General features: G+C 43.0%; 1 protein-coding gene across 2 annotated transcripts in view; it reads left to right on the top strand.

Moving 5' to 3' along the window:
* The window catches only part of tars2 (threonyl-tRNA synthetase 2, mitochondrial), a 28,924-nt gene that overhangs the window by 16,273 nt on the left and 788 nt on the right, over window positions 1-11,863 (top strand). The window contains exons 1-15 of one of the 2 annotated variants that reach the window (XM_076736490.1): window positions 1,964-2,144; window positions 3,027-3,202; window positions 3,288-3,402; window positions 3,840-3,961; window positions 4,367-4,475; window positions 5,734-5,798; window positions 5,920-5,998; window positions 6,647-6,793; window positions 6,891-6,989; window positions 7,655-7,824; window positions 7,944-8,106; window positions 8,631-8,768; window positions 9,228-9,305; window positions 10,356-10,456; window positions 11,726-11,827. In XM_076736490.1, coding sequence (XP_076592605.1) covers window positions 2,061-2,144; window positions 3,027-3,202; window positions 3,288-3,402; window positions 3,840-3,961; window positions 4,367-4,475; window positions 5,734-5,798; window positions 5,920-5,998; window positions 6,647-6,793; window positions 6,891-6,989; window positions 7,655-7,824; window positions 7,944-8,106; window positions 8,631-8,768; window positions 9,228-9,305; window positions 10,356-10,456; window positions 11,726-11,827 — 1,748 coding nt within the window. In that variant the 5' untranslated portion in view covers window positions 1,964-2,060. Of the gene's footprint in view, window positions 1-1,963; window positions 2,145-3,026; window positions 3,203-3,287; window positions 3,403-3,839; window positions 3,962-4,366; window positions 4,476-5,733; window positions 5,799-5,919; window positions 5,999-6,646; window positions 6,794-6,890; window positions 6,990-7,654; window positions 7,825-7,943; window positions 8,107-8,630; window positions 8,769-9,227; window positions 9,306-10,355; window positions 10,457-11,725; window positions 11,828-11,863 lie in introns of those variants that run through there. The other variant, XR_013077443.1, reaches the window with a different exon arrangement.

Genomic DNA, 11,863 nt, shown 5'->3' with positions numbered 1-11,863 from the left:
CAAAGCCTCCTGCAGAGTCAGAAGGATGACTACACTTTTTAGTGCTTTCATGGACTTGCATCCATTTTCCTCACAGATTTAACACACTCGTCACTGTTTTTTGTTGCACTGTTGACTGTAAGTAGTCGGTGCTCTGTCTTAATTGAACGGGGGAGGTGATTTGCTGTTTTCTATTCCTTTTTTTTCTCTTGAAAAAACTCCAACTTTTCTCTCATTACCTCCTTGAGAAGACTGTGCTTTTTTTTATTTTTTTTTATTTTGTTTTTGAGGATTGTTGCTAAAACATTGCACACTACAATGCACTCTGTTGTAGGAAAGCCACATTTTAGAAATGCAATTTCCAAACTTTGTCTCACTCGCGAGATCAGCTTTACATATAGGCACATGGGCCGCATTGGCAGCATTCACTGAATACATTTATATAGTGTTTACAACCCAGTTCCGGTGGACAAGCCCATAACCTCAGTTAAAACATTCATAGAGTAACACTAAGCAAAGGCCCTTTTTTTTAACGTAATTTTATCATGCAGTTAATGATGTAAGGGTGAATTAACTACATGCATTCATGTTGCAACAACATTTTGTAAGCTATGCTCTACTTTCAAAAAGAAAGGGCCTCTGTGCCATTATTTTACAATTAACAGTGAAAATTGTGATACACTGTTGAAATAGCCAAACTGTGAGGTCCTTAATGATTAATGCTGATGCTGCAGCCGCACCATGAGGCATCTCTCCTTGTGAGGAGGTTAACATGTAAACATGTTGCTTGTTTAAACATCAAGTCCTACCTAATGGTGTTCTTTCTGCAACATTTCACCCTGGACATAGTGGAGTGAGTGAGCGAATACTGAAGGTCGTCCCTTATTTTAAAATCCATCAGTAATTGGGTCCCACTGCAGTAAATGGTCTAAATTTGGCCAGTAAGTCACTAATTGATTGATGAGATGAAAAAGCATTTAAAGGGTGTCTGGATGCCCAGTATTTATTCCATTAAATGCTTAGATGTATTTTAATATTAATGATAGATTTCTTCACTACGTAGATGGACTATCTTCTTCCATCCGAAAGTACTGTAGCTCCCCCAAGTGGTAGTTCACTGGTACTTCAGCTCTTAAAGCTGAACGCGTCCAAGTCTCCATTATGTACTGCTGTAACTACAGCGGCCTGCTTCTGTCGACTAATTCTCCTGAAAATGGTGTGAACCGTAATGTGTTCACGTCCGTAGGCAGAATGAACTGAGTTGTTCATTGACTTACAGCAGTTCACATGAAAGTTATCTCTAATTAAAAGTATTCAATGATCATTGCATTCAGATGTTAAGTTCAAAACTGCTTACATTGCGTTTTTGTTGTAGTTTCCTCGGGGTATTGTTTAAAAGGTGTCAATAATTTGAACACCAGCTACAGTGGAGATGGTTTTCGTAGTGATAAAATAATTGTTTTAAATTAGATTTTCGCAGTTTATTCACTAATCTAGGACAGCCTAACGCTTCGGGCACTAACAATATTTTTTAAATGCAGCTGTAGTTACAGCAGATGGCTGTTACAGCACAGCTCCTTAATGGAGCACATCGACTCTGTTGTGCCTGTTTCCTATCGAAATGCTGTAGGTCGATGTCTTTGTCAAAGTACTTTGTGTTGCAGACCAGTTGATCACTGAGCTGCGGGCGCAGTTAAGCTGATCTGCTGTGATAATGGGTGGGTTTGTGTTGTGCTTCAGCTGTCTCCGGCTCCAAACAATGAACTGTGTCGTTTTAATTTCAGCATATTTTTCAATGTGCCTGAAATACCTGCTCTGAATGTGCATGACTTTAGTTGTTAACGTCGGGATATTATTTATTAGCGTCACAACAACTGTAGATGCACCGTGTGCGCAGTTCCCGCGTGTACGCACATTCTGGTGTGGACTGTCGTGAGCGCGCACGCCGCTTCGTGGCTGCGTCATGACGCTCCCGTTGCTGTCGCACTATGCTTCCGGTGTTATGGCCGCTCCCAGAGGAGGGCGAAAGTAATGTAGGGACTTAAGAAATTAACGCGTGTGTTTTGGCCGGAGTGTGTAGGATGTCGGTGACACAGCTATTTCGGCCGGTTATCTGTCGACCGACGGCTCGTGCGACACTTTGCCTGCGCAGGAGGTACAGCAAGGTGCGCGAGGTTATTAGTGCAGTGCAGTAACAGCTAGCGTTAGCCACCAGTACATCATGTGTTCTGTCAGCGCTGAGAGCTGCAGTTGTGTTGCTGTTGGTCAATAGTGGGAGTGTGTTGTTTGCGGTGTGATAACTAAACTGCCTGTCTAGTTAAACCTTATTTCTTGGTGGTTTTAATACTGTCTTCAGTCATCTAGTACATGGCTCTGCCGGTGTGTTTGTGATCTTATGTGTGTCCACTTTTGCTCCCTGCTCGCTCTCTTTCATTTGGTAAAGTGATTTCCCAAAACAATTACATTATTTCTGACTGAATGCCTTCAAGTTGATCATTTGAGGTATGGTTGTCAGTATTTCATATTCAGTTTAATGTTAAATAAGTGTAGGTGATAAAGCTAGTGAGAAGGAAACCGTCAATCTAATGTTAAGGCATTGCATACTTAATTACTTACTTAATACTTAATTAATTTAGGTGTAACAGCAATTTAACTAAAGAATCTGCCATCACTGCACCATTACTTAGCATTACACAGCCATGACGCTCTGGGAAGTACAGCACTTGAAGCTTTATCACATTGTTTCATCACAATATTAATATTGATGTATCAATATACAGAGTTACCAGTTTATTAGGTACACTTTATTAGAACTAACACAGCAGTCCGGCAGCAAAGCCTGCCTTCACAGAGGTCATAATATTCAGTATTTGTTGAAACCTGTTTAGAAAGGTGTTTATGTTATCATGATATTTTTGAAGGCTGTAGTGTGTGTGTGTGTGTGTGTGTGTGTGTGTGTGTGTGTGTGGTGCTGTTGAATTGTTTTGAACCTCTGCCACCCTCACATCTGTTTAACTCATATCTGCATCTTTCCTGTGTGGCTGCAGGTGTGCCCAGCTTTATCTGAGCGACTGCAAGTCTTTGAGTCCCTCAGGGAAAAACAAGGCGCTAAGAGCAGAGCTGAAGCTACAGAAACCCCCCTGAGTATCCGCCTGGCTGATGGCCGGACTGTAAAGGGAAGAGCTGGTGTCACCACTCCTCTCTTTGTTGCTCAGAGCATTCGGTAAATACTTAACGAATATAGAAACATGTTCTGTATGTGTGCGTATTCTTAAGTAATAAGAGGGTTATTACATCTGTTCTTGCAGTGTGAAAGGAGCACTGGTCAGTACAGTGAATGGGGAGTTGTGGGAGCTTGGACGGCCCCTAGAGGCAGACTGTGAACTACAACTTCTGGGGTTCGATACAGTTGAGGGACGACAGGTAATCAAACCGTTTTCTAAACTGCTTCGTACACTTCTATCTTTTTTTGTTTTCTGTTAGTTTCTCCCTGAAATATATGGTGATTTCACATTTTCAATGTCACATATCCTTTGAGGTGGATCTTAATATTATAAGAGCCATTTTTTCTTCTGTCACTCTTCCTTGACTTCAAAAACATCCAGGTCAAGGAAGGAAGTAGTGGTAGAAGGAAACACGTGTCAGTAAATATCCAGATGAAACACTGATATTTCCTGGATTAATTGTGTTTAAAACATTCAAAGGGTGTTTCTATGAGTCCTCAGCCAAATGAGACAGTTAAGGAGGCACTTCCTTAGTTTTTAGAGAATTTTGCTCGCTGTTATTAAGATGTTTCCCACTCAGTAAGTCGAGGTCTATAGGACATGCCTTTAATCACTCTACCACCCTCCTTCTCACAGGCAGCATGGAGGACAGGAGCGTGCGTCCTTGCTGGAGTGTTGGAGAGGGTATTTGGTGCCGACGTGTGCAGAGAAGGAGTGACAGATTTCGGGCTTTACTGTGACCATCTGCTGGACAACAGGTGACATAAACAGTAAACTTTGTCACAGGACTGTAGGTACACTAAAAATGAATGATCTTTTATAGAAATGTTATTGGTTTCTTGGCTTCCCTACCCTGAAAAGGTCCACCCTGACCTTGTTTTGTTTTGCCTTTGATGTCTTCTTTACATGTAAACCACCTGTGTTGACGTGTTTTTTCACATTCTTATCTATACATTATTCTGTGCTGCTGTAATGACCCCTTTCCCACACAGGGATCATTCAAAGTTAAATCTCAAACACTACAGAGCCCTCGACCTCTTTTCCTTCCCCATAATCACCTTGACACTGGTGCTTATTGCTTCATACACTGTGTCTTACTGCCACAGATTTTTGTGCTTTTATTGTCTTACCTGAACCTGTGCCCCCCCCCCCCAAACACACAGTACCCTGTCTTTGAGTGATGTGGAGGAGAGATGTAAACAGACTGCAGCCCTCAAACTTCCTCTGTCCAGACTGGAGCTGAATATGGAAGAGGTCCGAGAGCTTTTCCAGGTCAGTGATGCCAATGTCTCTGTTCAAATAATACACCATGATCTGTGAAAGCAGAGACAGCACAGATGTAACTCGTTACACTAATGATTGCTCAGTGAAAGGCCCATACCAGCTCGCTGGATCTGGTCAAGACTGCTGTCATTATTAGTTCCTAATTACGCCTGTGCTTTTCCTGAAATGACACGTCAGATGTCTGAGCAATGTAATTAATTGATGAGAATATGTTGAGTAATTGATTGGTGTTTTGGGTTTTCACCAAAGTTGATGTTACTTTCATCATACAGTATATACACCTTCATTTAGGGCTGGTGAGTTTCTTCAAACCATAATAATATTGTATAGCAAGTATGGGTGGATGACGGTGACGTTATTATAGCACAGTATTACAAAAATGAAAGGGATCCTCCATTCAATACATGATTCTACCTCTTTACTTCCATTAAGAATGTAAGGGAACTTAAAAGTCATCAAGAAAACAAAAACAGATGTGTTTATTGGCTTCAAATAGGACTGAAAATTGTGGGTTAAGTGTATTGTAATGTGATTCATTCTCAGAGTTAGACAAAGGGTAGGATGAGGCATCTCAACAGCATTTATTGGCAGAAACACCAAAGTGTACTATATAAGTACAACAGTCCATGTACCACAGGGCAAGTCTGTCAAAGTTCATGTGTTCAAGTCCAGTTTCTATGTAAAGCACTCACTTGGCGCATGTGATTCCCTTCTTGTAAAGCACTTTGAACTGCAATTCCTGTATGAAAGGTGCTCTACAAATAAAGTTTAGTATTATTATTATTATCATTAATGGGTCCTCACTTCCTCAGATGGCGGCAGCAGATGAAGACTTTTGTGTTTATTCACCCAACAACACAGAAATATGTGTGCAATGTACATGAAATGTTACCTTCCACATCTTTGTGTTATCATGTGGTAGTTAGTAGTATTTCAAAATCCATGCTGTGGCAGAAAGTGACCCTGGTGACTGTGATGAAACCAGTATCCCACCCAGCCCTAATGCACCGTACCTGTAGCAGCTTGTGTAACTGGGTTTTTAGATATGCTGCCTTTGATAACATGTGAGCAGCATTGATATTACTCACTGTGTAGGAGTGTCTCCTGTTTATGGTGTGCTGGTGGCATTTTCTACTGTCTCACTGTTTGCTTACTGAGGTCAGGCCCCTTCCTATTGTCCTGCTGTGCGCATCGAGCTGTGATGCTTATGAATGTTCTGTGTGTTTTGTGGGCGTTCTTCTTATAGAACAGCGAGCTGAGACTGCAGCTGGTTGAGGAGCAGATGAATGGCCCCACCATCACAGTGCACAGGCACGTGTTAATACACACACACACACACACACACACACACACACACACACACACACACACCTCTGATGTGGCCTTCTACACTCTCACCAAGAGATTAAACAATCCTTTGTGTGTGACTCAGGTGTGGGGACAGCATAGCGGTCTGCGACGGCCCCCTCCTCCCGCACACTGGCCTCCTCAAGGTCTTCAAGATGCTCCAGGTGTGTGTTTGTCCTCTCCTCCGCTTGCATCTTTGTGGCTTTTCTGTTCTCGTCTCTCCTCCTCTTTCTTTGAATTTATATTCCACAGCTGCTCCCAAAATTTGCCTTTTACTCTTAAACCAGCTTATGAATTGATGGACAGTCCCTTGACAGCCAGACATTGTTTCAGCCATCAGCCTTTTTTTGCTGCTTTAACATGATTAAAAAAGGAAACAGTCCTACTTTTGTTTCACACGTGATAATCAAAGATAGCGGGTTAATCTCGTCTGACCGCTGAATATGTTTTATTTGGACCCGTTTGGCACCGTCCGTCCTGTGGGACACATGCTGGGTAAATGGAATTTCCCTCGTCTTTATTGATCCAGGGAGGGGGAGGAGTTTCCATGCTGGGCTGTTATTGGGCAGACTGGGATTCCATGGCAGCCAGGCTGGAAATATCAGCAGCAGGATGTTGTGTTTGTCAGAGGCCAGTTTCCTGTTCTCGGCCCTTACAAACACACTCCCATCCATCAGACATGCTGTCAGCCTTCCTCTTCTGGCTGACCCTCACTCTCCCCGTCTCTGTCGCCGCCTCTTTGTTTGCTCATTATTTTCTCTCTCTCCCTCTTCTCCCCAACCTCTCATCACTTCGTATCTGTGACATCCCAGCTGTCGTCCGTGACCCTGGCCAATCAGACGGAGTCCTCGGGTTGGACACGTCTCCTAGGTGTGGCCTTTCCAGGTGAGAATGACAAGCAGGAGTGGGAGAGGGAGCAGGAGGAGGCGAGGAGGAGGGACCACAGACGCATTGGGACGGTAAGACCAAATGTAAATTAGAAGAGCTAAAAAACGTAAAAATCAGTGCTTAAAGAAGTGTTTCTGGTAATAAATGCCATGTGTGTTTTCTGCGTAGGACCAGGAGCTGTTCTTCTTCAATGACGTGAGTCCAGGCAGTTGCTTTTTTCTGCCTAAAGGAGCCCACATCTACAACACCCTCACTGACTTCATTAAGGTGAACATACTCTCTGTGCAAAGTCACTAACCAACGTGCAGATAGCCTGAAGTAATCTGACTGTAGACTTTATTCTCTATTAGAGCCATTTATGAGAGAGCAATAAGAGCAGAAATCGTTTTTCATTTCCAGTTTAACTTTAAAACAATCATCAGTACCAAGTAGAGGTGTCAGGAAGCAACAAACAGATGCCAGATTTAGCAGCTGGCTGCAAAAACTGCAAAACTTCACACTTGCCTCTCTTTTTTGGTGTAACTCTGATCTTATATATGCTGTATATCAGTGGATCTCTGGTTTTATAGAACTGTTCTCTTCATATTCCCATTTACATGCCACAGATCAGTCTGATGAATGAGTGAAGACGTTTCAGCTCATTCACTTGATGCAAGAGATTTTGTGTATTACTGTATAACCCAATGGTCTGTGCTTACTTTGATTATCTGTAGTTGGATGTCCCTTCATTGGGTTAGAAATGTATTAAATGTATTATATTGTCCATGTTAGCATTCGACACACAGACACACACATACATATACAAACATAACAATCAGTGTGCTGTGTTCATTGCGTCCTCTCTCGTTAGCCTTCATTTATTGCTGTTGTGACAGTCTGACCCTGTCCTGCACTCACTGTCACACACGTCCTTCCTTCCTGTCCGTCTTCAGAGTGAATACCGAAGCCGAGGTTTCACCGAGGTCGTGACCCCAACACTGTACAGCACTGCATTATGGGAGCGCTCGGGCCACTGGGAGCACTACAGCGAGAACATGTTCACTGTGACGTCAGAGGGCTCTCAGACCTACGCTCTGAAGCCCATGAACTGTCCTGCACACTGGTGAGAGCGCGCACACACGCACACACACGCACACACACGCACACACACGCACACCCCTACCTGTACACTAATGTCTTCTGGAGACTGAGCAGCGCCTCACTCTCCTCGCTTGTGTTTAGTCTCATGTTTGAGCAGCGTGTTCGCTCGTGGAGGGAGCTTCCTCTGCGATGGGCCGATTTCGGGGCGCTGCATCGTAATGAGCTCTCGGGGACGCTGGGTGGTCTCACACGTGTTCGAAGGTTCTGCCAGGATGACGCTCACATCTTCTGCACACCTGAGCAGGTACTCATCCCAGATGTGAACATGCATGCATTGTTTTTGCTGAAGATCACTGCGTACTTCTTTTAGGTGCTGCAAGTGTGGTGAAAGCTGTGAATGGGACATATGTGGGACCAGAGTACAGTGATTAGATGGGCTGTACAAATAACTCCTGAGACATTCCAGGAGGCCTCAGCCTGCATGAATGAAGTACTTTGTCCTGCTCTACCTCCATATGTGCATCTCTGAGGCTGGACTATCTGTGTAATCCAGATCCCCCTCATTGTGCCCTGGAACCTTCCCACGACACTGATTGCACTCCTCCAGACCTTCTGCTGGTGTCCTGTTAATTCAGAGATTTTTGTCCCATGATAAGCATCACTCTGTTAACTTGTGAAATGCTAATTCAATCTCCAAGCTTTACAGTCAATGCATTGGCAGGTTTATTTTTCTTTTCCCACCCTTGCTGGAATTTAAACTCTTAGTCTCATTATTTTCATGATTATGTCCGCTTGTTGCTCTTATCTTTTTTTCATTCTGTCTTTCAGCTTGAAGAAGAGATTCTGGCATGTTTGGACTTTGTGAAGCATGTGTATCAAGTGTTTGGCTTTTCTTTCCACTGCCTCCTGTCTACACGTCCTACACCATACCTAGGAGAGCCTGAACAGTGGGATAATGCCGAGCAGGTATAGATAAACGCACATGCTCACACACACACGCCTTATCATTGTGTGGTTTGCCAAAATCCGAGACAGGCCCAGCTGTTCAAATGTACTGCGAGCTGGACACAGTTAATCACAGCTATAAAAAACGATCTTCTTTAAACAGAGCGACAAGGTGTAATGATATCCACTTAACCAGTCAGTTATATGAGTGGTGCTTTCCAAGAGGGATCTGCTCCGTGTTGGCCTGCTGGCTAGATGTATATCTCTAAATCCCAGTGGACGCCTTTTAAATGGGCACCACGGCAATTTAAGCTGATTCAATTGCGTGTAATTGAACATTATGGTTCCCAGCTCCCACAGCTCAGACACACACTCACAGAAAGACCAGCATGATGACCGTAATGTGCATTAATGTACTTACATTATCTGCTACGTCTACTTACTTAATGTACTGTATGGTGTGTGTGTGTGTGAGAGCAGCAGTTGGAGAGGAGTCTGCAGCAGTTTGGTGAACGTTGGGAGTTGAACCCAGGAGACGGAGCCTTCTACGGACCAAAGGTCAGTGAGAAGGACAACATGCAGTGAAGAAACATGATTTCCACACACGAGTGTAAATCTTGTTTTTTCACATGATGTCTGTTGACAGCAGTCAACAATATAAGACGGTAATTAGTAAGTTTCAGAGGTGCTTGTGGGTGGATTTGGTCGACACAGCCAAGCTAGCTTTTTCAAGCCGACTGGCTGCAGCTTCATATTCAATGGACAGACATGAGGGTGGTATCAGTCCTCTTCTCTCGAGAACAAAGCACATATATGTAGATTGAATTCATTCATTCAACCTTTGTTTCACCTCGAAAGACCATTGAGGAGGAGTCCTCATTTACAATGGTGTCGAGATGCAAAAACAAAACGACAGCAGACAATAAAACAGTTATATGCAGAATAATAACTTGCTATCAAGAAGATAATAAAAAAATAGGAATTAAATAGAAGAAATAAATAAGAGATAAATACAGTATTTACAATATTTCAGGATTTACACTCTTACTTTCCATCTTATCTCAGGGATTCTTCCAGCATCAGTTTATAGCACTAAATAATACAGGTCACAGTGTCCCAGACCACAGGAATCCCAATAAAAACAGAAATATGATGGTTTGATCATTGAAAACTTACAGCTACTTGTGTTTTATGAACTTGGCTTAACTTGAGAATGACCTTGGTTTGCTCTGAGGCGATTTCATGTTTGACGTTTACGCGTGCGAGAAGTCAGTAAACATCAAGGGGAAGCCAGCTTCAGGCAGACGTTACATGATGGATCTCATGTGGAGGCACAGAGAGTGGAGGTAGGTCGAGTCAGGCCGGGGTTAGACACACACCAGCACGCTCCACGAAGCAAACATTCCTCACAGGCATCTAGCTAGGGTGTGTTAACCACAATTAGCCAGATCAGCTTTACTTGGAAACCCATTTGTAATCATTCCTGTCCACAAAAATGCAGTTTTGTCCCCAGCAGTGACTGCGCATCGGAGCTCTGAACTCAGATTTTGTGGATCTTGGCTGGAGTAGATTAAGCGAAACGTAACACTCCTGCATGTTTCATCACAGATCGACATCCAGATCAGAGATGCCATTGGCAGGCAACACCAGTGCGCCACAATCCAGTTGGACTTCCAGCTGCCAATCAGATTTGACCTTCAGTATGTCGGGTGAGTCATAAATTTCTGCGTTTGGCTCTCCAACCTCGAAACATTCCTTCATCTGCTGTGATTTAAATCTGCACACTGGCACTTTTGTAGCATGTTCGTGTCTGTTTGATAAACCCACATGCTTGCTGTGTACAGCTCTAATTTAAAAAACAGTTGGGACTCTGTATCAAACATAAATAAAACAGAGTGTGATGACTTGCTAATCTTTGTTGACATGCACTCAATTGAAAACAGTACAAAGACAATATATTTCATGTTTCATCTCATCGGCTTCATTGATTGTTGAAAATATATGTTTATTCTGAATTTGATGCAGCAACATGTTTCAAACAAATTGGGAGCAACAAAAGAGGTGATAGCATCATGATTGGGTATGAAAGGAGCATCCGGGAAAGGCTCAGTCGTTCACAAGCGAGGATGGAGGGAGGTTAGCCATTTTGTGATCATGTGATTGGATAGAGGAAATTACTGCACGGCCTCAGGAACACTTTGTAAAACTGTTGTCAGTAAACACAGTTCGGGTGCAGATGATTCATCCATTCTGTATTTATTTACATTTTAAACAACATCCCGACTTTTTGGGAATCGTGGTTGTATAATGTCCCGTAATTGCTCGAGTTTAAATGGCAGAAGTCTTAATTTGGGACCAAATCTGATCATGACAGGTTAGACCTTTATTGAATTCATTAGTTCAGGCCAGCATGTTCCAAGTTTGTCCATTAAACCTCCTTTTGCTTCTTATTAGTCTGCCCTACTTTCCTCACTGTCTGCTTATATCAAGATTTTGACCACTGTGTTTAGGAGTGAGCAGTGTTGTCAATTTGTTACCGTCGACTGAGCTCTTTATAGGGATAGACGGCGCAGAGTCTGCCTAAATCCTACACACTGGCCCCTTTAAAGCACTGCTTCCCAAACCTGGGGGTCCTGACCCCAACCTACCACAAGCTACAATCACAGAGCCTTCACTCAGAGCACGCAGTTAAAACAACCAAAGAGCTAATATAACAATGGTGTCAGGGAGAAGTAAACACTGAATATGTCAGATAAAAGCCCATTGAGTATTTATAATTTTTAAAAATGAAGAAATACGTAGTAGAGAATTGTCTAAAAATATCAGGGAAACTGATGGAATATTCACAGAAAATAATCTGCTTAAAACTCATCCAAATCACTCGTTTTACACAAACTATTTGTTTCAATTGTTCTTTACTCTTATTGGTATGTCAGCCAACCCTCGCGCTGTTGGTAACCCTTTCTCTGTTCTTTCAGTGGAGACGGAGAGTCGCACCGGCCGGTGATGATCCACAGAGCGGTGCTGGGATCACTGGAGAGAATGATCGCTATACTGGCTGAAAACTTTGGAGGGAAATGGTGAGAAAACATTACACGGAGTCGGATGCGTTTTAT

The sequence above is a fragment of the Chaetodon auriga genome, chromosome 8 (genome assembly GCF_051107435.1).
Source record: "Chaetodon auriga isolate fChaAug3 chromosome 8, fChaAug3.hap1, whole genome shotgun sequence".
Lineage (NCBI taxonomy): Eukaryota > Metazoa > Chordata > Actinopteri > Chaetodontiformes > Chaetodontidae > Chaetodon > Chaetodon auriga.
Note: the sequence above shows the minus strand (reverse complement) of the source record. Positions and strands in the feature narration are given on the sequence as shown.